Source organism: Thunnus albacares, chromosome 8 (assembly GCF_914725855.1).
Source record: "Thunnus albacares chromosome 8, fThuAlb1.1, whole genome shotgun sequence".
Lineage (NCBI taxonomy): Eukaryota > Metazoa > Chordata > Actinopteri > Scombriformes > Scombridae > Thunnus > Thunnus albacares.
The window spans coordinates 27694987-27722047 of NC_058113.1; the positions used below are offsets into that span (position 1 = coordinate 27694987).

The 27061-nt window shown below is 39.2% G+C and overlaps 2 protein-coding genes across 3 annotated transcripts in view; one reads left to right on the forward strand and one right to left on the reverse strand.

Annotated features, from left to right (window-relative positions):
- The window catches only part of LOC122987812 (raftlin-like), a 106297-nt gene extending 95408 nt beyond the window's left edge, over positions 1-10889 (reverse strand). The window contains exon 1 of one of the 2 annotated variants that reach the window (XM_044359852.1): positions 10025-10889. The gene's annotated coding sequence lies outside the window, so the exon portion shown is untranslated. The remainder of the gene's footprint in view (positions 1-10024) is intronic. The other variant, XM_044359851.1, reaches the window with a different exon arrangement.
- Positions 10890-21182: 10293 nt separating this feature from the next.
- On the forward strand, positions 21183-26659 carry LOC122987822 (cysteine-rich venom protein). The gene is made up of 8 exons (XM_044359863.1): positions 21183-21264; positions 21997-22000; positions 22299-22399; positions 23145-23235; positions 23583-23725; positions 25300-25388; positions 25549-25631; positions 25790-26659. The coding sequence occupies exons 1-8, from the start codon at positions 21205-21207 to the stop codon at positions 25924-25926; spliced, it is 708 nt and encodes a 235-aa protein (XP_044215798.1). The 5' UTR covers positions 21183-21204; the 3' UTR covers positions 25927-26659.
- The last annotated feature ends 402 nt before the right edge of the window (positions 26660-27061 follow it).

The following is a 27061-nucleotide window of genomic DNA, read 5'->3' on the forward strand; positions in this document are numbered from 1 at the left end:
GGGACGGGGGGGGGGGCTGGGATGTAGGAAGGGGTGGGAGGCAAAATAGGAAATGAGCAGACGGGGGCTCTGTTAATGAGGTGAACGGCAAGAATGGAAAAGGTGAGAATCAATCAAGGGAGAAAGAGGAAATGGGGGTGGCCGGGTTGGAGATTGTTCGTCGGAGAAGAGGGGGGGGGGGGGGGGACAGCGGGTAATGCATGGCAAGTAGAGTCTGGAGAGAAAAAGAGCATGCAATTAGAGTCTGTTGAATAGAAAAGGGGTGATCAACACACGACGAGGGAGTATGCAGAGAGAGAGAGAGAGAGAAAGAGTGAGAGATGAAGCAGGAGATTCATTACGGTTGTCATGAAAGCCAGTGTTTCCAGTGGCACTTACATGAATGCTTTTGTTGGGCTTTATGAATCTCAGTGTACATCACAATCATATCTCTACAAGCCTCATAACAGCTCCCTGAAATGGACCACAGGCTGATGAACTTGTGATTAATACTAGGACACACTGAGTCTCGCATGCTTGCAAGCATCTTGGTTCGTGTTTATAACTTCAAAGTCCCTCTAAATGGTTTATACATGTTTGAGATTCACTGAAGAGTTGTGCCTTTCCCTCTCTGCGTGTTCCAAGCAGGACTGATGTCTTGCTTCCTTTTTCAAGAGCAAAAAAGCCAAGCACAGTCTGCAGAAGCTGGCATAGTCAAAGTCTCTCTAAGAGAACTTCAGTCCCCACTTAAATTGTCACTCAGGACTTCGCTGCACCGTGGTGCAGTTCACCGCGCTGCATCAAAAAATGGCTCTGCCATCAAAGAAAACAGGGTAAAAAAAAAACAACTTGAATTTCTCTGAGTTTTTGGGTTTCCACTGTTGCCTACAGTTACTTGTAAATAGCTTTTCATCATTTTTCCCCCTACCCTGGAGAGAGTAGGAACAACAAGAGGGAAGGTGAGGCTCTGTCATGTACTCTACAAGAGACGGAGAAGAGGTAGTCAGAACAATAGGAAGGGGGTGGGTGGGTGGTGGGTGGTGGGAGGGGTGTGGAAGGAAAACAAAGTGGATGAGAAAAAAAAAATGGTGGGGCTTGTATTTGCATAGCTCCTTGAGACCGGAGAGGAGGCGATGTGAGGCGAAGGCAAACAGGAATATTTTTAGAGCTGAACTGACAGAGGAAATGTGAGATGTTTATGATTTTTTTGAGTCACTGTTTCTTGCCTCAAACCTCTCCTCTGAGGCAGGAGCTCTGGGCAGTTTCAGCCCTCCTCTACACACAGTTTTTTGGATTATTTTTTTTTTTTTAGAGATTGACAGACAGGGGGTTAGGGATGCTTGACAAGAAAGATAGAAGCTGGGTAGCTATGGAAAAACAGGAAGAGTGCCATTGATTTCCCTCATGCTGCATTAGCAACGATCCTATTGCCATTTTGTTCTATCTTTTGTCTCTTACTAATAGCATTTTGAGGTTTTATTTGATAAGAGGTTTTATTCAATAAGATTCTCTCTTCATAAATCAAGATTGAAGTTCAGATGCTTTGTTGTAGCCGGGGTGCACTTAGCTTTGGCCCTTTCAACCACAACATCCCACAGCACTTTGTATTGTGCTGCGTGTCAAAGTAACATCAGGGAGGTGCTCATCTTTCACTGCAATGTTTTCATTCTGTCAATCAACAAGAGTTTGTCAGTCCAAGGTTGGCTTTGTTTTCTGTGCTTACATTGACCACTGGGGTCATTGCCTGTTAATCCTCTAGGGATCAGGCACATTATTAAAGCTGAAATAATTGATTTTTGGCCACTTTGGACCAGAAGAGCTCCACTGCAAGCTGAAACCAGAAAGCCCTGACATATTACCACCTTATAATGTTGTTATGGCAATCAGCAGTTAGCAAACTGAGTAATTTATACATCCAGAGGACACGGAAGCATTGTAAGTAATCATTTAGAGCCGTGCTTCTGACTTGAGAAATGTAAGTCCAATATGCATAATTCTTTTTAGGTCTTTTTTGGTCTCAATCATCTCCTGAGAGAATTATCTGGACGTTTAACTCCTAGAGAAAGTTGCTAACTTTGTCTGTCAGGCTCGGCAGGCAACGGTAGGTTTATCAATTATTGTTGGGTGAGCAGAATTTGAAGGCTATACAACCAAAACATTAAGCTAAAAGAGCCTAAAAGCTGTTTGAAGGTTTATCTATAAGCAACAGCTGTCATATTATGTAGTCATTTGATCCACTTTTCATATAAGAATATGGTGAAGCTCAACTTGCTCTCTTGTTCTAATGAGAACCTTATGCCTTTTTCAGTCTCAGATGCTACATCAATAATGAATATGAATCTAGAAAACCCCACCTGGACATACAGACATCACAGTATCGGCAACAAGGAGCGACTGCACTGAATGATTTTCCTTAATGCTGTCTGACTGAAATCTTCCCCATATTACAAGACCGTGTTACAAGGCTTTGATAGCAACGATGCTGAGATCAAACCCAGCAGCATGGAAATCTTCAGAGTGGATTAATGGAGGAATACATTAATTAGGACACTGTGTTCTTGTGTTCTTCTCCATGTAGTCTCCCTTTTAAGCCCACTCTCCTCCTCTCTAGCTCTCTCTCATGCTTTATCTCCTTTGCCTTTTTTGCCTTTCTCTGACTTTTGATCTTTTTAATCTGACAAGTAAAGTGAAGCACCAGGCTGCGTTTGGTGGTTGGGGGGGCTGCTGGTCCAGCATCATCCATAGCTTATTGGGAGGAGTACCGTCAAGGGCTCTTCAAAGCAGGGTGGTTAGACAGATCATCACATAAATGAGAGGATGAGACTGACCTCACCAGAAACACAACAGCAGTGGCTGTTTGTTCAAATGCCTCGAATGACTCATGTTTACGATTTCCTGACAAACAACCTCCTGTGAAGACATTCCACTGCAAAAGGTCTTAGGGAGGCGGTTGAGGTGGATTTTTGGGTCTATAAAGTCTGCAACTTAGGGCGTTCTCAAACCTGTGCAGTGAAGTCCAGTCGAATTGGACTCTAGTTCATGTTCCCCCTCGATAAGATTTGTTTGGGCAGATCTGAACACGTGCAATTGCACTCGAGTGCGGACCAAGACCGGGGTAAACATTCTCAGATGGCTTTTAGTGATACATTTTGGTTCGCTTGTATTTTTTTCTGTGTGAAAAGAAACCTGGCCAAGGGTAAAACGCAACAACTTTACCAACTTTACCACTGATTCAGACAAGAGCAAACCAACTATAGGTTTGGAAACACCTATAAGTACAAGAGAATACGGTTCATGTCCCATTTCCCACAAATACTTAATGTTGGTTCCTTTTAAACATGAAGACAATCTTTTACTAACCTTTACCAAGTAACTTAAGTGTGTTTTTCTATTACTGGAACTTAAAAAGCTTCCTATAACCCGAACCTTGGGCAAAGGTGGGTTGGCTCTGCCTTGCTTTTCCGTCGTATTTTACAAACCGGGAAGGACTGACATCATTAAAAAGGCGACACTGCATCATCATTTGTCCAAAATTTGTTCTCCTTTGTTCTTCATGATAAAAAGATTTAAAAGTTTAACCACTTGAGATGTGAGGTCACATTTGCTTGACCAATCACTGTTGACAGCCCTGTAAAAAAGTACCTACAACTGAAATTTAGCTCCACAAACTCATCTCAAAGGAGGTGGATGACATTGGAAACAGAAGTAGCCAGGACAACAGCTACAAGTTCAGTCACGGGTCAATAAATCCCAGTAATGGAAAAAACCCATTAGATGCCTAAATTGAACCAGACTCTATAGAGGTGGCAAAGCAGAAAATGCTGATATGAGTTGTTTTTTGAACAGGCACTTATAAACAACCTATTTTGCAGAAAGGTCACAAGACACAGCCGATGTGTTTGATAGCCTTGTGTTGGGTCAAAATGTCCTTGTCTAACCTTCTGAGCTTCATCTTCTCTCTTTGTTGCTGCGGGTGACAGCGTCAGCTAAATGCCTGCAAATGTTAACAAAACCCCATTTGGAAATCCCCCATTCTTTGCTTCCTTCCTTCCATCCTTACCACCTTGAGTCCTTGCTTAAGTGGGACAGAGAGGATGGAAAAATGGGCCATGAGGAAAAAAAAACAAAAAAACAATGGACACTGAGGGAGGATGTTAATACTGTAACCTTTGGTGATTATACAGGATTCACAGGGTCCTTTTATCCAAATGGGTATAAAGGAATACTCCTGAAACACTGAAAACTGTGATACTCTCTGCTTGTAGCCTGAAAGACCCAGCTAAATACAGCGTTTAGTGAATTTAGCTGTTTATGTCTGTCATTCACAACTACATCATCTGCTTTTGTTTGTTGCAAGTGTCAAATGTATTTAGCTAATCATGGCTAGCAACAAATGGAAACTATGTACAGTATTTGGAGTGTACATACGGACAGAGGAGAAGTGAATTACGCTGCCTGAGTGCTAGAAAAGTTTCTGTTGATACTTTGATATTTACTTTCGCCATGAAACTGGGTCACCGTTGCAAGTCCACTGCAACTGTTCTGAACCCTAGCTGACTAAACTATGTTAACAATAGCAACAACTTGGACAGGTCAGGATTCACAACTGCAAGAAACAAGTGTGTGTTGCCTGTAGTTTGCAGATTACAGTGGGTTTTTTATAATTTCTGTTCATTATAAAGTGAAAAATACATCACTTTCTTTGTAGCACTATGCTATGCAGTATTCCATAAACCAGAATTGGCTCTGGTTTTAGTTCAGAGAACCTGTTGTGTTGTTTGTCTTGTTTGTTACATCCATTAGAATTTTTACCACACGGGTAAAAATTATAGGTCAATAATTTGCAATGAAAAGGTCATCACAAAAAGGTTAAACATTGTGAGTGCATGTTTTGTGATATGAGTGGCCCCAGTAGGAGCTAATCCCCAAAACATTTCTGCATTGAGGGTGGTACAGAAAAGCTTCAAATTGTTTTTTGGAGACATCTCCACATCTAAACCCTTATTCACTCCCAACAAGGAGGCCTGGGTGCCAAAGGTGGAATTGCTTTTTCAACTCACTGAATTTGTTATATTTGCTTTGAATGCCCAAGGACGACACATAATGGCAAGCCTGCAGGAGAAAAAAATGGAAGATGAGGGGTGATGAGTGAGGCGGAGAGAACAGACAAGTAAACAATAGTATATGTCTGAGAATCTCTGCTGTTTCAAGGCTCTGGGTGGCTCTGCAGTTCACTACGGCCTCGGCCAACCCCGTCTTCGTACAGTCTCAAGGCCCGGCTAGAGTTCGTCCACATACACACAAATACTCACACAGACACTCATACACACTCATCGAGGGAGCTATTGCCATGGGAACCAACCCCTCTATGCCTATTCCTTTCTCAGAAGAATAATAGGTACCAATCTTTCTCAGCCTCTCTCTCTTTCATTGTCAGTTTCACTCTTTCTTCTCTTTTTCTGGTCGCTATAAGCTCTCACCCTTTTCATCACCAGATCCAGCTCTCCTCTCTTTCTCCTCCTCCTCCTCCTCTTCTTCTTTCCTCTCCTCCATGCGCAGGAGAAAACACTCATGTCCTCCTCTTCCCCTCCTCTTCCTCGCTGCGTGTCTTTGACAGTCATGAGTTTGATTTGTTATGCATAATCTATCCATGCTGGGATTTATACAGTTCTCACAAGTGAAAAGCAAAACATTATCTCAACCCAACCTGCACAAACACTGTCTTGGTTGTTTTCAAGCTGTAGCTAAAGAAGCATGGTGAAAGAGGGATTGTTTGTCATTTCAAGAGAGAAGAAGAGAACGATACTTGGCTAAAAATAGAAAATTCTTTGGTTGCCCCCTCGCTATTTTTCTCTAAAACATGGTGAGGTTTGAAGAAATTTCCCGTGAGTGACTCATTGCTTTCTGTGAACTCGCTCCAGGCAGGTCATTTTTTATTAAAGCCAGCCGAGGCCAAGTTCTTAGGTTTTCAGACACCCTATCGACATGTCCGTGTTGAACATTACCCAATCAATACTGCTGCAATTTTCTTGACCACCCATTACAACGGGAGTCAATTTGCCTTATAGAAATATCAAGGGGGATTTTTTTTTCTTTTTCTTTGGTTTGTGGATACAGGACTGGCTGAATATTGCTCTTGCGTTTTCCGTCTCGCCTGGAGGATTTATCCTAATACACCGTCTCAGGTCCAGGGCAATGCCAGAGGGTTGAATGACTTAGTATCTTCAGAAGCACAATCACTGTCACCTCGCTGGGGAGAGAGGGAAAATAATCTTTGCCCGAGATCTTGTAACTGAGCATTTCAGAGGGAAAAGATGTTAGACTTGCAGCGGAGGCTGCAATCAAGATGACATTGCTGTCATGAGAACTGAAAAACTCATGCTTCATCTACCACCATGCAGCCATGTTTACTGCCTGAAGTTTATATTACTGCCAATAAAAATGCCAAATTGGATTTCTGTTCAATACATGACACCATCCAAAATGGACCAAACTATAAAAAATACCAGGAATTAAGCACTGAATGTCTCTAAAATATGAAGTCCTCTTTCTTTCATCTTATTTTGAATCAAATCCTTCATATATAAATATTTCACTATGTCCTAAATCTGAATCTTGTGTGTGTTTTTCTGTGGCATCAAACAAGCACAGCATGACATGCGAGTAGAGCGAAATTAATATGGTTTAAAAATATCTACCTTTTAACTGGATGCATCCTAAATTCTCTGAGTATAAAATGTGGTATTTTGTTGTGTCTGTCTGTGGGTGTTTGTATATACATACAAAATATGAGAGGAGTACACATTAAGGTTTACACCAGTCAAAGCTTGCCAATTACCTTAATCAAATTTCACACCGCACAGGGGGATTCACTGTGCCTGGATCAGATAGCAAACATAAGTTGATTAAAATACATGTTTGCTAAAGGACTGGAGCAAATGAAAACCAACACAGACCCAGAAAATAAACAAAGCCATGGCTGAAAGTAAGGATTCAGAGAGCAGCATCCTAAAAACTCAGAATCACAGGGCTTGCTACTGCATGTTGTAACAGTATGTGTGTCAGTGTTCGACTGATTTTAAAGGGTCAGTTCACTCAAATTACAGGAAACATATTTCCTCATTCACCTGTAGTGGTATTAAGCTATGCAGATTTTGGTTTTGTGTGCCCAAGGTTTGACATATTGCTCATGAAATGCTAGTAAGTAAATAATTTGTAAATAAAGGGTCATGAGTAAGCAGTTCTAAATGTTAGGAAGTCATGAGTAAGGATTAATGGATCTAACTTTCTACTGAAACATCACATCTGCAGAACAAATGTTAACAAATTTACAAAGAGCTGCAACTATTTCACATTCTAATAAGCCATCACCGACGGCTAGTAAGTAATTTGCAACTCTAAATGTTAATGAATCATTTGTTAAAGGTTTTTCCAACAATCCATCAAATCTGCAGTTGTAAATGTTAAAAGATGCAGTAGATTCAGTTCTCCTTCTTCAAATCTATTCTAATACAATACATGCTCACACGTACATAGGCCTACATTGAAAGAGTTATTTGTGGCTGTGGCCACTCCCCTTCACACTGATCATGAAGCGATGCCATCAGAGTGTGACCACAGTGGAAGAAATGTGAGACAAAACTGCAGTATTGACTCTGTTCAAATCAAGTGGGTATCTTCCAAAGTTAGTCTTTTAGTACAAAATTCCCTCTCTGTGTTACTATCCCTCCACTGCTGCTCAGTAAGGAAACAATGTCCAGGGAAACACAAAGAAAGAATTTGTGCTAAAAAAGACTCAAACTGCTGGGGCCTCATACTTTATTAGCCTTAGTTGAACTTCAGAATGCATTTTTCCACAGAACTAGGACTGCTGATTTTATCCTTCATCTCTTACACTGGAGTCACATTAGGAAGTGATCACTTCACAGCCAGTATGAACAGGAGGAATGATTTACAGTGCCCAAAAACTTTAAATTTACAGCCAGGCATGTAAGTACTGTTTTCAAAATCTGAATCAAACCTTTAATGGCTTGTTAATAAACGGATTTTGGTCCAGATGCCCTGTGGATATACCAAGGATAAACACCAACCAGAGAGGTTTTTTGAAAATACTGGCCACCCATACATACGTTGTTCTTATTAATGGCTTAGTAAATGATTTATTGATAAAGCCATTACTTACAATTTATAAACCCATTATAAAGGGAACCTCATTAAAAAGTGATACCTATATTTTTCAGTGCTGTGAGTATTCATTCCCACAGGGGTTTTGGAATTGGAGGGCGAAATCTCAGAGATGTATATTTTTTTTAAAACCTGAGTGTATAAAGGCATCATAAACATCTGGATACTTGAGAAAACATGTTTCTTTGTAATTTGGTTGAATTAACCATTTAAGCTAATGGTTACTTCACCTTTTGCCCCGTGTAATGATTCCCTTTTCGACGTGACATTGTATCGTAGCGGAGCCCAAACCACAATCGCTTCCACATTTTCAGCAGCCAAGCTGAAAGCTGGCCGGTGTACGATGCAGACATATAGAGTTTCTGTGGAGAAGTGTTTCCCCCTGTGCATGTGTGTGCATGTGTGTGTGTGTATGTGCTCATGTCATAAGTGTGGTTTAGCTCGTATGCATGCTCACGTGTGCAGTGCTAGATGTTTTCATCGCATGTTGTACGCATACAGTATACATTTATTCTTTGATAAACATACTTGACATTGAGCGCATGGCCATTATTTCTCAAAGCATGTGTGTATGCATGTGTGTGTGTGTGTGTGTGTGCGTGTGTGCTCATGTGTGTTTTTGTGCTCTTGTATCTGTAAATCTCATCTGGGTTTTTTATGTGTATTTTGATCTGTTTTCATCTGTTGGTACCTTTATGTTGCATGTCTGTATTTATGATCTGCGTCTATACTTTTTGTCTTTAGGGTTATTCTGTGTAATGTGTCTGTGTATGCGTTTATCTGTGTATGTTTTCCATGCATGTCTCTGTGGTATGTGTGTTTGTGTGTGTGTGTGTGTGCGTGAGACAGACAGACTGAGACAGAGAACTCCTGACCCACCAACACTGTAGATTTAACGCAGCCCAACGCTCCACAACTCACCAGCTGGAACTAATTAACAGCCGTTTCAGATTGAGCTCTCTCACTCACTTTCTCTCTCTCTCTCTCTCTCTCTCACACACACACACACACACTCTCTCTCTCTCTCTTTTTTCTACTTTCCCCCCGGCTTTTCCTCTCTCTCATGCCCTCATCTTCCTCCTCCCTGACATCCCCCTGCCCTTCCCTCACCTCCTGCCATTCCTCAACTTGTTTTCCCCTTTAAACCTCCTCCTCCTCCTCTTATACACTCACACATGCTTGGATGAACTCATGTGCCGGAGCACATAGCCTAAGCATGTAAACATGCACTTGTACGGACAGACATGTATCTATATAGCATGCACGCACACAGGGAAACACACACTTTAACCCTTCACACATACAGTAGCTCACAAATCAAACACTCCCCTGTCTTTCTCCTTAGTGGGAGTGGTGTGATGCTGTACACCGGGCACATCTTGAAACACTGTCAGGGTTCAGCCTGTGATTGGATCCAGGTAGACATTTTTGGCATTCTCAGCTCCACTCTGTACCATCTATCAAGCATGTGACTTCAAAACAACTAGACCTATTGATGTGCATGATGAATGGCCAGAGTGTGCGTGTGTAAGCATGTGAAAGCGCGAACATGTGTATGTTCGCATTTTCACATGCATACACATGTATGGCAGTGTGTGCGTGTTTGTGTGTGTGTGTGTGTGTGTGTGCGTGTGGTAGCAGTGGATTTAGAGCTTGTTGTTGAACACACTGCCCAGAAGCCAACTTGTGGCTTGCGGCATCGTCTAATGAATCAATTCTCTGTGGTAAACAATTGCCACCAGTCCAAGTTTACGATGGCTGCTGTCCAGAGCATCAAGCATGAGTACAGTAACGCTATGTTAGGAACTTCGCATTCATGCACATGCTGAGAAGCTCTACCACAAACACAAAGCAAACTTACCTCTCTCTGAATCTAGTTGAAAAGTTCACTGCTTGGACGCGAAGGCAGCAACTGGACCAGAGCTTCCAGCATAGAAACGCATTCTACTTGGAAGGAGACCAGCACGAAGAGAGGATGGAGGACGGGTTCAGATCCTGTCCGACAAGCTGACTGAGGTTGCCGTGGTGCTGGCTGACTGAAAGGAAACACAATCCTCTGGCAGGCAGCAGAGACACCAGAGTGTCTGTTGGCTCTACAGGCTCAGCAGCGGCAGCAGCAGCAGCAGCAGCAGCTCCAGCTCCAGCGGTTTGCTTCGTCTTCCCCCTCGCCACCTAACGGAGCTCAAACACACTTGTACACTTGGTGTGTTTAGGTCATGCTCAAAGTATGCCTGTATACCGATGTTCTGCAAGCTCAGGGAAACCACATCCTGTCACATATTTACCTCCCTCTCCTGTTTCTCCCTCCCTTTCTCTCTTTTCAGTCTATGTTTCTATGTGGTGTTCTCTATCTGTGTGTGTGCGTGTGTGTGTGTGTGTGTCTCTTTTCCTGTGTCTTTCTCTCGCTCCCCCGTGATTGTCTGAAGCAACTGAGCGCTCTGACCCAGCGTCTGTTCAGCACAGCCTCTCTGCCTCACTGTCTATCTCTCCGGCAGCCGCACCAGTTCCAGTCGACTGACTGAAGAATCCATCTGAGGAGAGGAGGGGGAGACAAGAGGGGAGGGAGAGGAAAAGGGAAGGAGGGAGGGCTGACAGCGGAGGTGGGGAGGGGGCTTCACTGGGAAATACCAGAGTTAGAGAGAGGGAGGTGGAGAAGGGGCAGGAGGAGGAAGGGTGGTGGGTGTTGTTTGGGGAGTGAAGGACTACAGAAAGATGGGTGGCTAGAAATAGTAATCAATAGTTTGTTTGAGAGAGAGATGGAGAGAAGTAGACAGAAAGCAGTAGGAAGGCTTTGCCACATAGTCAATACATGTGCACATGCACGCTCACATTCACATGTGCATGCTGTGGGAATGGCTGAAGTGTTTTGGGGAGCTGGTGATGAAAAGGGGTAAGGGGTATGATGGTGTTTTGTTGAATAAGGATGTTTGTGATCCTGAGTACTACACTCCTCTGTAGTGGTTATGCATATTTGATACATCTGGGTCAAGACCCCCTATAGCTCTGTATTTATTATTTAAGCCAGCTGTATGGGGGGCCACCATCACTCTGGAGAAACAGCAGACCTTTGATACATAAACTGTGATTTCCACAACCCATAACAACTACTACTACTTAAACAACAACAATAACAGCAGCAGCAGAGATCCATGTTAGAACAGAGCATCCTTACAGGAAGCGTTCACAAATCAGCATCAATGCTGACATCAGGGAAGACGTTTCCTTTGCTGTCTGTCTGCACCATTAACACTCTGCAATGCTTGTCTATTGATGGTTACTGTAAATGACTGTATGGTTGGACTCTGGCTGGGTTGTACAGGATTTGATGACTGTGGAATATTTTTCATGATTTAAGATTTTAAGATTAAACTTTCAGCTCATTGATCCATTGTTTGCAGGCTGCTACTTCAGTTTTGGTTCACTCTTACCGCTCTCATCAGCAGGCAGCTGTTTTTAAAACCCACTCTATGATACCTGCTCAGCATCAAACAACATCCAGACAAAGTTGGATGGCTAGCTGGTGAACATAATGTAGCATTTAGCAGCTAAGGAGACAGATATATCCTTCTGGAGTTGGGAGAGACCTAAACAGAGCTAAAATAAGAGTAAATATGGGACTTACATTCATCAGCTAGACAGAAACATGACTCCAAATAAATGCAAATGTTGCTTTGTGACTGCTGGAGCAAAATAGGCAACTATTTAGCGTGTACACAGCTTGTTTTTGCTGCCCCCTGGTGGCCAAAAAATCTGTTCTTACAGGGTGTAAATACTCAAGGACAAGCATGATGATGTCCACATTCCTGCAGGCAGAGTCGGTAGATTTATTGTTTCATGCTGTATTATTACAAAGAGAGTGACACACTGAGACACACTGACCCCTGTGTCTGGAAAGAGGCACAAGGCGGTTGGACTGAATCCAGGTGGGTGAAATGGGTCGACCATCGGTTCAGTTACATGTTCTGGAGGGAACAAATTGTGCTTGAGGAGAATGACAGACAAACAATGTAAGAAATAGGAACCTCTTCCTCACTATTATTTATGTGTGAAAAAGCCTTGATTCGCACTTTTAAAATACCAGAAGTAACCAACATGTTTTACAGCTGTGACCGAAATTCCATACCGATAATAACTAAAACATCTCCATGACAACTGAGTAACTGAGCGAGGACATGTGGTTGAAGAATTAAGTTGGACATTGTGTTGGGATCATTTTTGTCATTTTTTTATGGTAAAGTTCAATTCATAACATATTGGACTTGTAGGTGCTATTGGACTTATGTGATGTAAACTATGTGACAACTGAAATTTGGTTCTTTTTGCTTATTTGCCTTACAGTAATTACCTGAATGATTAGGTTTTATCTTAACCTGAAAAGGCTACTGACTGCAATATGGCCAGTTTTAATCTAATCTTGCTGCAGCCTCTTTTCAGCCATAAGGAAACAGCCGCCATGTCACATATTCAGAATAGGTGCTTTTACAGTGACAACTATTTTAACAGGTGTCTGAACCTGTTTTTCAAGGATATTTGGAAAGCAATGGTGAAAAAGTGTTATTTTTTTACCATTACAACAGAAAATACTAAGGTATTTTTTTAGCCATGCTAGCAGTCATGTGTTAACAAATGCTAACATGCTAAGATAGTGAACATGGTAAACATTATACCCTCTTAACATCAGCATGTTAGCATATTCTCCTTGTGAGTATGTTAGCATGCTCATGTAAATATGTAGCTCACAGCACCTCAATAACAGTGTGGCTCTGCAACTGGGTCAACATCTGCATCATAGTACATAGACAATTATGCAATACATTTACCTATTTCCTTTTCATTTACATAAGTAAATAAGCAAACAAGTACTTCTTGTTTGTGCAAGTGCCCTAAAAAAAAATACCCTAAAAATGTTACTTGGCCAGTGTTCTGAATTTTCATCAGATTTAACTTTTTTCATTTTCTGTGATTTTTTTTCTGTGAACAAACAAACAAGAATGTGAATGAAAGCATAGCCTCCTTGGATGTAGAAAGTGTGAACTTGAAATGCAAATAAAGATGATGCTTGTTAAAAAATATAGTCATTGACAAGGTGAGAAAAAAAACAACAACTGAAAAACAAGAGAGAAAAAGGAGGACTTGCTTTTTGATGAGTTGCCATAATTAGCCTACCGATGAAGAGCGCCACAAACTGTGATTTGACTTGATCGTGATCATGACATTGGGCTCTTCTCAAAGTCATTTTTAGCTTAATAGGGGATTCAATTGGTCAATTTCCAGGGTTATAGCTGTCTTTTCAAGGAGAGCTCTCCTTGTGGCGCATAGACGTTGCTACGAGAACCTAACTCCAGGCCGTGAATTAATGATACATCTGTTTTAAAGATGGAGATTTCCTCTCTGTGTTTGCTATCAAACCAGGAGCCCCGTTGCACCTTCACATCAAAAAGGTTCAATGCTGGAAGGGGAAAAGGGCTGTTCAGGCAAATCATATCTTTAAAACACCCACGGAGAGACCTGAGGTTGCAATTAAAGAACAAAAGAAAGTAAAATTGTTAATGTTGGGTGGATGCTTTTTTCCCAGCACTTTTAACTTGACTTGAAGAGCACTAATGATCACCGACAGTTTAATTACCGAGAAGCTTTAGCTCTGAATAATAGCTAAAAAAAAAAATACTGTATTGAGGAAAAATACCATTTACATGATGTCATCTTCAAATCTTACATTTCAGTGGGTTTATTGTTTAGCAGCACATTGGATGTGTTTAATGTCCCGTAACTTGGTGAAAACTTGACCTTACTGCTAAATCAGCCACAGAGGGCACTTCGCTGAATGTCTTCTGCTGATATTTTCCCACTGGAGGGTGTCATGGGACAACTGAAACGGGTCAAATAATGTGAGATGAATTGTAAAGACGAGCAGCCAAGCATAGTGTTTGTGCAAGCTGGTGTTTATGGAAAGCTTCAGTCTTACATGAATGACTGAGGACTCAGACAGACAGCCGATTGGACGGGAGAACGAATGAGGGAGCATAAATGAGTCTCCTTGTTTTGCAGCGGAATAATAACATTGTTCATCGCACAGTCGGTTATATTTAAGGTTTCATACAAAGAGCACCGTTGAGTTCTGTCACTGGACCTCATCTGCTTCCACAGCTCCTCTGTGACTAGAGATGTGACAGTGACCCCCAGTGTTTAATGTGGAAAATGAACTGTGCCTCTCAAATGTCAAACAGCAAAGAATATCAACATCGTTTCCATTGTTGCCTTACTTTTATAGTGCCAGAGTGATTTAATGTATATGTTTAATTTTTTCAGATTACAACATGATATCCTGTATCACCCTTACTAACATTAATATTATTTATTTTACTGCTCTGCGTGCTTATATCCTATTTAATCTATTTATTTAATGAAGCAGTCTTTTTTAGGACTAGAGATGAAAAATAGCTTTTCGACAGCAATTTGGTATTGCACTTCTATAAAGTTGGAGCTTTATGTAAGAAAATAATAGTCAAAATCAAAGCTGCGGAGGCCGAGATTATCCTGACTGTAACACGGGTCAAGCTGCAAAAACACTGGATTCTACATTTCCTCCTCTTTTTGTTAGATGCTCCTTGTTAGTAACAGCTTTCTTTATAAATGTATAGTCTCCAAGCCAGAGCCAAGATAATGTCATCAGTTGTTTTCTCAGATTTGACAAAGAGCTACAGAAGACGTTATACAACTATTTCACAGGCTGAGTGGTACTCCCTGTATTAGTCTTTGTATATAAATGGCTGCATTTATATAGCACTTTTATCCAAAAGCAGCACCTTAGAAAATTTGCCGCTCATTTACCCATTCACACAATGTTGGCAGTGAGCTACCATGCAAGGAGCTGGCCTAACCATCGGGAGCAGTTTGGGGTTCAGTATGTTGCCCAAGGACACTTCGACATATGGACTGGTGGAGCTGGGAATCGAACCAGCTGACCCTGTGATTAGTGAATGACCCGCTCTACCTCCTGAGCTGCAGCTGCTTGTTTATTGGCTGGTTTCCTTGTTAATTAGATCATTAAATATCTAAATAGAAAACAACATGATTTTGGAGGGGCCTATTTCTGAAGGAAAATATAAAATCATCTTGTCTCAAAACCTCTTTAGGAAAAATTTTTATGCCACTTTTGTTTTTTGATTGAGCCCAGCCTGTGAATCATACCAGATATAAATACTGATGAAAGAGGTGTTTGAGTTAAAGTACAAGGTTTTATAAAATGTGAGCACTTTAGTGTTTCCAAAATGAAATGAAAAATGCAGTGTACATGAAAAACAACATGTACACTATATTTTGCTTAAAAGGTTTTGCTACACAATTTTAACGCTTCACCATTGGCAGGTGTGAAAGTTGTAGGTCACACTGACAGTAATGACGCAAAGTGATGATGATCCAAAATCTGATTTTACTACTCACTACATAGTTAATTATGTAGGGAATACTGAATGAATTGAATGGGAAAGTGATTTAGGACAAAGCTTAAGTAGATAACCATTCCATGCTAAAATACCGAAATGCTAAAAACTGCCATTAGCACAAAATAACTTTTAACAAGGCTTCAGTAATGACCCACAGGGATGGATGATACAGTGATTTTCAATCTATATCTGCGTGCATCTGCTGTCAGCTTATATAACATCTTTAAGTTTGTTTTTAATACATAGTGTTTATGTTCTCTATGGAGCTACCAAAGCTATTTTATTCTTTTACTGTTTAAAATGTATTTATACATCTTTTTTATTATTCATTTGGGTTTTAATGGAAGCTGTCAGCTGTACAGTGTGCATTCAGTGTATTTTTCAGTAACACAATGATGCCCATAATGCATTATAAACATACTTAAAATGCATTGTAATTTGCCTATAGTACTGTATAATTATGGTTATAATCACTCATAAATATTCATAATGCTTTATAACAATAATCATAACACATTATAAAGCATTTATAATTACTTATGAGGTCAATTATTATAATATTTCATAATTTTCCCCAAAGATTAGATACCTGAATTCAGCAACAGGGGTGAACAAGAAAAGATTTACAACAAAAGATTTCAACCTTTCTCACATAATTTTCACCGAACCATGCTGCACTAGGCTGTCAGTTTTCTGCCCAGGGTGTCCGCCTGTAGCTGCACTGAGGGCTTTTCTGTAATGGCTACTATTACTTTAAATGGTGCATGTCATGGGGTTACCCCATGCCCTCTAATAAGTAGGTTGCACACAGCCTTTACAGGCAGCCCAGGGACATACAGTTCTATTTTTAATTCCATCTTGCCAGATGATAAGATTGTTGCTACTTGTGTTATGCTCTCCCATTGACTGTATTAAATATGGATGTCATCACAGCTCGCCAAAAGTGAATCCAAATTATCTCAATTATCTGGCTGCAGTATAGGTCATAAGTCCCGACCCTAACCCTAACCCTAACCCTATAACCCTCCATGTTAGCGGATGTGACATGAGCCAAACTAAAAAATCCAACTACTCGAGTACACGTCAAAGTGCTGGCCTTTGAAACTAATTTGAAATAGTGGCCAAACCATGGAATTACAACTTCCAAAATGCATTTTTCCTACATACAATCATGAGAAAAGGAGTGGCTATAAAATATTGGATATGTTTTTTTGAATGTTACAACCCCTGCAAAATGTCTCGTTTCACTTTTGGAATTTGATCCACTTGGTCTAATCACATTTCAAAAGTCACAAATAGTTTTATCCCCATTCAAGTTAGGGTTAAACTAGAAGTTAGCTGTCTCAGGCTGCAGAAGTCTCTAGTGAGCATGCTCTAAGGGCGCATGAGGCCTATAAAGCATGTGCAGTATGTTTCGATCCGGGTAATTTCTTTACAGTGGGAAGTGGCTTTTTTGGCTTCATGCGCCACTGAGAAACTTTCATAGGAATGAACGGGGCCCTTCCTCTGACGCTGTATCCAGTTCTTATTATACATCTATGAGATATTTTGGCTTCGCTTTTGCATAGTTGTAAGCAGTGAGACCATGGTAAATGGTGTACCTTCATTCTTACCTCATGGGAAATTTTTCGTTTCAAGAAAAGCATAAGTGGACGTACACAACGCCATGAGTACATAAAGCACTACACCCATGATATCCATCATCGTACGGACCATTGACAGTGGAGAGCAAACTGACTGCGGTTTGTTTTTCTTATTGTGGTTTATAATTTATATGGAGCTGGGTTTCAACACTGTGTAGCTTTTTTCAGATTCTTTGTGATTTAAAATTACATTACACTACTTTTTGGATTAGCGCCAAACTTAACACTTGACACTTTTTATATTAACAATGGATCAAACGACTACATGCATGTGAAGGGTGTCACTGATAGTGACAACCCAATGAGAATTATAACCAGACTCTGCAGTTTCCCCTCAGCCCAACAGAGCTTTATAGCGTCTTTCAGCTCATTGTGGGTTTACAGCCTACAACTTTACTGTGGTTCAATCTCACCAACCTCATCAGCCCTGTTTTTCAGCCACAGCAGGTAGCTGTTTTCATTTAAAAAGCTTTTAAACCCTACTTTACGCTATACCTGCCCACTAAACTTTGTCTTGGTGCCCAAATGGCATCAAGACAAAGTTAGCTGGTGAACATAGTGGAGCATTTAGCAGCTAAAGAGACAGATATTTCCCTTAGGACTTAGTGGAGAACAGACCAGAGCTAAAAGGAGAATGAATATTGGATTTACATTCACATGGCCAGAAACATGACTCCAAATGAATGCTAATGTTCCTCTGTGTCTGCTGGATGTTTAAAGGAAACTGTTTGCTTATACGTTCATCATATCAACTTTAAGGCGATAATATGTCATTAATGTTGAGTTTACAGCTTGTTGCGTTGCCCCCAAGTAGCAATTAGTCAATGCAAGTTCAATATCTTCTTTTTCCAGTTTGCAACTGGTTTTGTGATATTGCACCAATTAAACAATGTTCTTTACTATAATGAGCATGAAAGTAGTATCACATTTTCTGGGATGCTGTTTTTTTACACCATGGTATAAAACAAAAAACATTTCCCACAATCTACATATAGTGCATGAGAATGGGAAATATGAAAACATAAAACTCATGACTCATGAAAGTAGACCTAAGCAAACTCCATAAAGCAAGCTCAAATAGAACTTGTCTTTGACCACTGAGACTGTTTGACTCCAGCTACCAATTGAACCGTATTACAAATATTACAATAGTGCATTAAGCGGAGAGGTGATAGCAGACGAATGTGTGTTTTGTATTGAGAGACACAATCAAGAATCAACAGAGGCTTATTTCTTATGTTCTGAACATACAAGGTCACTCCTAAGATAAGTCTGCATTGTTCATAAAAAGCTTCTAATACTGTCAGCAGTCCAAGTTGTTTCTCCATTTTACGCAGTTAATTGTACAACAAACTGTACAATCATTCCTCATGCTTCCTGAATGTACTGTACTTCTTTTCTAGATACCTGTTAATAATACGTCCATATAACACACTATCTCACTGTCTTGAAATAAAGAACTCTTTATTTGCAGTGACAAGAAATGCAAGGTTGTCATTTTATTTTTCTTATAAATTTGGTTCTATTTGCTCTTTTTTCATTTTGGAAATATCACTTGTCAATGAACCTGTGACCCATACTGTGATTTCTTATTCCTTTTGATGTTATGTGGGCTTTTTACTAGCCATAAAGAGCGGTTATTGCTCATGAAAATGAACTAGTTTAACATCTATTTTCTCCCTACCAAGGTGGTATTTTAAATCTGCTGCTAGAAATGCTAAAGCAACATTTAAGGATAAGACTTGCAAATCTCATGTGCAGAGTCCAACCAACAATGAACTGATCTATTTACAAGTATTGTATGTGTATCCAAAGCCTGATATATCTTATTCCTCTGTGCTATAGATCTCCATTGTTGTCCAAAAAGTATTGAAAAATATATCAATGAACCACACCACTGCACTGGGTGACATGTTCCTTCAACCTGAAGACAACGGTTACAGTAGTTTGTTTAGAAACAGCTCCAATATGCATGTGCAGGAGCTTCACTAGCTTATTGTATGTCTGCTGTACAAGAAACTGCTCTCCTGAGACTGAAAATGTGATTGCTGTTATTATCCATTTTTAAACAAACTACCATGTCCAAACTCTTCAGGGTGAAGGAATATGTCACCCAGTGCAGCGATGTTGCTCACTGACATGTTTTTAATCGTTTTTGGGCAACAATGGAGGTCTACTGCACAGAGGAATACAATATATCAGGCTTTGGACACATGCACAATCCTTGTAAGTAGGATCAGTTCATTGTTGGTTTGGCTCTACATATGAGATTTGCTGACAATAAGAAAAATAAAGAAAATCTCCAGTAATATCCTTTAAGTGATTTGGGCCAGCAGAATAAGCTGTTAACACAACACTGATATATAATCACCATATAAAGTTGTAGTTGCCTATTTACACATCAAGCTGACACAGAGCAACATTAGCATTTCTTTTGAGTTGTGTTTCTGGGAAATATTTTGCTAACTTTGTGTGCCATTTGGTGCTGGGAAGTATAGTGTACAGTACACTGAGCAGTGAGAGTGTACCAAAACAGTTAAGTTGTAGGCTGAAAAACCAAAATAGTGAGCTGAAAGACACTAAAACACTCTGTAGAATTCAGGGGAAGTGCAGAGTCGGGTGATTCTCTGTGGATTTGTCACTTTGAGCAACCTCTTTTACATTACATAGTCATTACATATTCATTAGTGCAGCTTTAATGTCCTCATTCCATGTACGAGTTTTCCCAGGAAAGACTTAACTTGACAATATAAAGGTTTTTCTTAACTTGGCTTCAGGTTTAGCAGTTTTAGCATTTGACACCAGAAAACAACAGAAGATTTAATTTATTAACATGAAAGTCATGTTGAATATTCCGTCATTCAATTGATTAATTTTGTATAATCAATTACATTTTAAAATGACCTTCCAAAAGTTAGCAATACGTCATATTATTCATTTTTAGGATTATATAACAATTCAGATACGTTATCTTGTGTTTCACCTCCAAGCTTGTGCTGCTATTTCAAAGACAGTCTGTCCGCATTTTTATGACTTTGTTTTTTTTTTAAGCAAACAAGAAACAGACAAAAACAAAACCTATTCAACTAGTTGTTGAACACAAGACACTTCATACATACATACATGCAAAAAATTGTAAAAACATACATTTTCTGATCCCTACTCCTTCGTGTCAGAGCCATGTTCTGTTTATAATATGCATTTTGTGCCAAAACAAACGATGGGCGCGTCTTTAGCCTTCATTACCTGTACAACCTTTATCCATTTACATACAAGACCATACAGTTCTATCTTGTAAACTGTCAGTGCTCCATTTCTTTTATTTACCTTGACCTTTGAGGTCTTTTCATTCTACTGTAGGCTGTGTAAACACAAGGCAATGCATCAGGTAGTCACATACACCCTACGGCTTAACAATTCCTTGTTTACTCTCCGTCAGTTTCACTCTTTTGAAGAAAAAGTCTTTCCATTGCTGCACGATAGACTTGTTTTTGTGTAACATCCTGGATAGTGCTGCATCATTAGCGGCCAGAGGGCACTGTACAGTACTGTGGCTGTATAATGAGCAACTGAGCTGGGTCTATAAAAGGAGGGAGATGAAAGTCCAAACTCACCTCCACCTCCTGAAGACCCAGGAGCAGCTGCAGCTCTCAGCTCAGACGATTCCGTTAATGTAAGATTTTTAAAAAATCCTTTGATGATACATAGATTCATTTAAGGAAAATATCCATCCACATTTTTTCACTTTATTACTTTCTTTCCTCACAATTTTAGTGGACACACAATTCAAAATGGGCATATCAATTCAGATAAAATTTTGTTACAAATAACAAAACTGGAATGATTGTCAAAATATAATATCATACATAAATTAATGTAGCTAGTAGTTTTTCATCATTTTGCTCTGTTTTTTTTTTCACTGTACATAGGCATCTTCCTTTTTGTCTGTGAAAATGTTTGCTCTCCTGATTTGCGTCTTGACACTGCATCAAGTGCACTCTGCATGTGTCGTGGTAAGTAGAATTAGAATAAGATTAAAAAGAAATAACAGTGTAAATTCTTTTAAATAATATATCTTAGGAAACTGTAATGCAACATGTTATGCAGTGTTTCTGGAAAGCAACTATTGAAAGTATAGTGCGTGAGTATAGTTTTGAAGTACTAATACTGCACTAAGTATTTCTATTTTGTGAGATTTTACTACATTTTGGAAGGAATCCAAAGCTGGTGATATGAAAAAAATAATTATTCTAATAAATATACTTTCTAGTATATTACAATATGTTATAAGGTGAAAAATAGTTATTATTGATCTTAATCACATTGGACTGTGGAAACAGAAATTACATTTTCAGCAAGAATTCACTGAATTCAAATGTCATAAACACTATTTTCCAACCCAGGATATCAAGTAGTTGGAACAGCTTACAACAACTTTTAGATAGTTAAGACACCATCACTTTAAATTAAATTTTAAAGTCATTTAAATTCATTGTTTAGACCACTAATACATGCTTTTAGATGGGTGAAATTTTCTTTTTAGATGGGTGAAATTTTCTTTAATGAGCTTTTTTATAGCATAATTCTGTTGTGGTACAAATATTTTTTACATAAGATTTAAAAGATTTAATTACTTTTCATCCTCTGATATTTCTTATATCAGAGGATGTATCATTAGCATTAATCGAGAACTTGAATTTCTTCTCATTTCATGTACTTTGCTGCGTGCCATGGTGTATCCACAGCAAGGTAAGCACACTGTTAAATGCATCAGAACTTGAACTCTTACAAAGGCATTTTCTTTCCCAGTATCAGCTCTGTAGCTGAAACCATGCCAACAAGTCTCCCAGTAAGATCATGGGATTTCAAGCTATACTTTGCTTTTATGTCAAGCCATTTCTGAGTAATTACACCAGGATATTTTGTGAGTCATATCGTATTAACGGTACCAGAGTAAATATCACTCTTCATTATGTCTTTAATCTGGTGTTTACCTATTGGTTTTAAGTCTATATGCATGTCTGTATGTGTGTGTATTTGTCTGCAGACGTTTGCCCAGAAAACAAAGCGGTTCAGGCTGAGATCGTTGATCAGCACAATGCTTTCAGGAGAGAGGTTCAGCCTACTGCTTCTGACATGCTGATGATGGTCAGTCCTGTTCTCTACTAACATAATAAAAGTGGCTTAGATAATATTTACTCATAATTCCCTCTCGTTTGTTCTCCCTCACTTGTGGGAAGCAAAAAAAACAATAAAGTAGGTGAAGGCTTATGCACATGACCTGAAAATCATTAATAAAACAATCATGAAAATCAGGGTTGTAATGTTTGATTATTAAGAACTGACTCAACCTTAATTCTTCTGATGCAGTAAATCCCTGCTCAAAGTTGAAGCAGGGAAAACCCAAAGACTATATAGATGTTATGAGTTATGTATGAATGCTATTTAAAATGGGAAAATACATTTTGAGTATGGTTTGTACAGAACAAAACCCAACCTCTAGAAATACATTCTACACTGTTGGAAATCTGCCAGTCAATAGAGAAGGAGAATAATGACATTTTATTTCTTTTCTAAAAGACTTGGATGTCTGGAGGTGTAAGGTTTCTGCAGAAAAGTAAAAAAAAAAAAAATCATGTTTGTATTGGAACTCAGTTTTGGCTTTAGCCTTTATGAAAAGCACCTCAATTGCTCTCGAAGGGGAAGGCCGTTTGAATGAAAGCCATTTCACATTTTAGGAGTTAGGAGTGGAACATATTTTGAAAATTCATCTTCGTCTTTCAAACCACAAGTGATCTGGTTTTCAAAACCAATATCTCGCACGAGAATGGATCATTGTGGATGTCAGTGTGGAATGAAAATTGTTTTTGTGTGTTTTTTTTTTCTTTTATAGAGCTACAGCGAGGAGGTAGCAGCCAGTGCTCAGGCCTGGGTGGATAAATGCATTTTAGGTCATGGACCACCAAGCACCCGCATGCTCAAAGGTATTTTTCTTCTGCCTGCATTCCTCCTTTCTCTTTCTTTCCTTTACCTTACTCCACATATGCCAGGACCTTAAATAATACCTCAGAGATGCAGTCAGTGCGAAGGTTCCCTGTGAACTGAATGACCTTGTGATTGATGGGTGGAGTCATAGTGAACATTATCTTATCTCCAGCCTTTAATACAAATTACACAGATCTGTTATCTTTAAGTAGATTATTGTTAATATGTATTTTAGTGATTGTGTTTTTTATCTAGATAAGTTTATCTACTTGGACATGAAATTAAAACCGTGCATTTGCAGACACTCATTAATCAGTGCTACCGTGTGTTTCTCACCAATGAGCAGGATATGAACTGGGTGAGAATCTGTTCTATTCATCCTCACCTTCATTGTGGACGAACGTCGTTAAGGCCTGGCACAGTGAAGTTTCAAACTACCAGTATCCCAAAGGATCTACCAACCACAAAACTGTTGGTCACTACACACAGGTAACACTTACCTGTTGCTAGGGTAACAGTAATGTGTTGACAAAAATTATAAGAATGTTGCAGTGGCAGCATATTCAATACAGTGATGTCATTGTTTTGTTATTGTGTGGTTTCTACTTTTTAATTGGGTGGTTATGATCAATATTTTAATCAATAATCAATATCTTTACAAAAACAATGGATCAAATGACTGTAAACAAAAGGGGTTTCTAGCACTGATGAACTCCACAGAGAATTATCACTCCAATCTGCATTTTTGCATCTTTTAGCTCATTGCTTTGGTACTAAAACCTGCAACTTTATCGTTTTTGTTTGGGCTCACCATAGTCTTGTTTTTTACACTACCTGCTCAGCACCAAACCACAGACAGAAACATTTAGTGACTAGCTGGTGAACACAGTGGAGCATTTAGCAGCTAAAAATCCAAATATTTCCTCTGGAGGCTACAGGAGACTAAAAACTGAGCTAAAAGAAGAGTGAACATTGGACTTATTTTTATCAGGCGGTCAGAAATATGACTCTAAATGAAATATGACTCCAAGTGAATGATAATGTTGCCCTGTAACTGCTGGACGTGTAAATAAGTAGATAACTGTCTGCTAACAAGCCACATTGACTTAAAGGTGCAGTGTGTTGAATTTAGTGGCATCTAGCAGAATGGACTTGGCAAAATGGAAGATAATATTCATAAGTATGTTTTATTGAGTGTATAATCACCTGAAATTATAATCTTTGTGTTTTCATTACCTTAGAATGAGCTCTTTATATCTGCATAGGGAGCGGTTCCTCTTCCATGTGGAGGCCGCCATATAGCACCACCATGTTTCTACAGTAGCCCAGAATGGACAAACCAAACACTGGCTCTAGAGAGCGCCTTTTGCATTTTTTGCGAGTTTCACGGCCATCGTAGATTCTACTACACACTTGGAAAGGGAGGGTTAGGGAAAAGGGGAAGGGTACTCAGTTGGTTACAATCTGCAAACTCACCACTAGATGCCACTAAATCCTACACGCTGGTCCTTTAAAAGGTGTATCTCAGTGTTGTGTTCACAGCTTGTTTCTATTGCAAGTGGTCAGAAATGAGTTTTTGCAGGTTTTAAATATAGTATATTGTAGGTTTCTAGCTGCTGAATGTTTTCATTTCGTGACACAGATGAGAGATTATCTCTGCAGATTCTGGCTTTGGACAAGCCTTTCACTCTATGATGAATTGTCTGTACAAGATGTTTGACAAATCCTACTTTTACCACGTGAAAAGATTTATATCCTTTAAAAAAATGAGAGACATTTCATTTTCAAAAAATAATACCACCATGTTCCACCATAAACAATCATTATTGTGTTTTTTTTAAGGAAATGTGGTCATCTATTGATTAATTTTTAATATATTTTGACACTTTCACTACAAATAAACCTACGCAACACCATTTATTACCCATGTGTTAGAGAAACTGATAAGAGAGATTTGTTCTTTACGGAAAACAGAAATGAGTCATATTGAATAATCAATATACATAACAAGTTTCTAAATTAAAATGACACTGAAAGCAACTGTGTTTTGTTTTTGTTGTCAGGTGGTGTGGAACAGCTCCTACAAAATTGGCTGTGGAATGAAATTGTGCCCTAACAACATCTATTTCTACGGCTGCCATTATTACAGAGCGTATGTGACCCTCATTCACCCTCTTCTTTTTTTTTTTTTTTAACATGTGACCTCAGGGAGAGCTGAACACACAAACACTTCTACATATTTAATCAGAGGTTAGTTCAGAGTCAACACAGGGTGGAGCAAAAAACTGATATTTTTCTAATTTATTTAACAGAGGAAACTTCAGAGGATGGCCACCATATAAGGCTGGACCCCCATGTGCTTCTTGTCCCAATAACTGCGTAGACAAGCTCTGCAGTAAGTGTCACATATGTTTAAAAATACTCATAATATTCTTGGCATGGTAAGTAGGATGTTGCATTACCAGGAAAGATGAAACTCGTATTACTACCTTCTGAGGTAGAAAAAATACAATGAAGTAACTTCTTAATTGCTTTGTCTTTTCCTTATTTCAGCCAACCCCTGTCCTTACATTAACAAGTTCATCAACTGTCCAAAGCTGAAAGATACGACTGGATGTGGGAATAAGCTGGTGTATGCCTGGTGCCCTGCTTCATGCAAATGCACCACTGAAATCATTCCAATAGCCTAAAGATAAACTCTTCAGTCTGCAAACTGTACTTTAACTTCATCATTATTGGTTTTCTGTCTGCGAAGAATCCGGAAATCTGGAAAAATCTGGTTTATTATTGATTGCCTTAAGGTAAAGAGATGTTTTGGTGGCGTTTTAAGCTATTACTCTCGAATCAAACCCCCTTGTGTCATTTTATCAGAGTTTTGAGAAACATTTCCAGTTTTGCATGCGAATTATGTTGGATTTCATTGCACCTGCTAACCATATAGGATGTCAGACTTCTGAGTGGGGCATCTCCCATTTAGTGTTACAAATTGCAGAAATGTGTCAGCACAAGCAGGGAATACAGTTTGACTGTTAATCCCTTAATAATATATATAAAATATATGAATTCTATACCTAATTATACAATAAGGAATACATTAAAAAGCAAGTGGTGTATGTGGTAAATGGTTGATTTAATGGTTTTGAGTATAGGCATCTCAAACTAAACTTAACTTCTAAATGCTTTTGCTTTTAGCTATTTGATGTCATTCTGCTTACCATATCACATGAATGTAGCAATATACTGTACAGTGGCCATTAGGGTGTTTTATTACATTTACAAAGGGAGAATAAATGTACCTTTCAAAAGTAAACTTTTTTTTTGGAGCTGAAAAATAAAGGTTTCACTTTATATGTACGGAGTGTCCCTTTATTATCTACTTGTCCAATGCTAATACTTAATTTCAGCTGGATTTTCAACATTAAAACTTACAACTGTAATTGTTCTTTATTTATTAATTGTTATTATCAGGTATTATCAGAAGAACCACAGCAATGTACTTAGCTGGGGTCAGGGCTGCCATGGCTGTGGTTATGATTGTTTATGGACTAGTACAGCTGCTAACAGTAGGCTATGCTTATTGATGAAATTGGTATAAAGCTCAACAGACACTCAGTTGATATAAGCAGAGTGTCAGTATTGAATGCTTCAAGTAAAGTTGAGAGTTGAAATAGCAATCTAGAGATTTTCACATGTTCCAACTAGATGACAGATCATTCACAACAGCATTGCCTCCCTCAACACAGAGAGCATCTCCAGGTACAGTAAATGTGCCATTTTTAGTGTTTCACCACATGCCGGCATACAGATTTAGAGGGAAACTGTTTT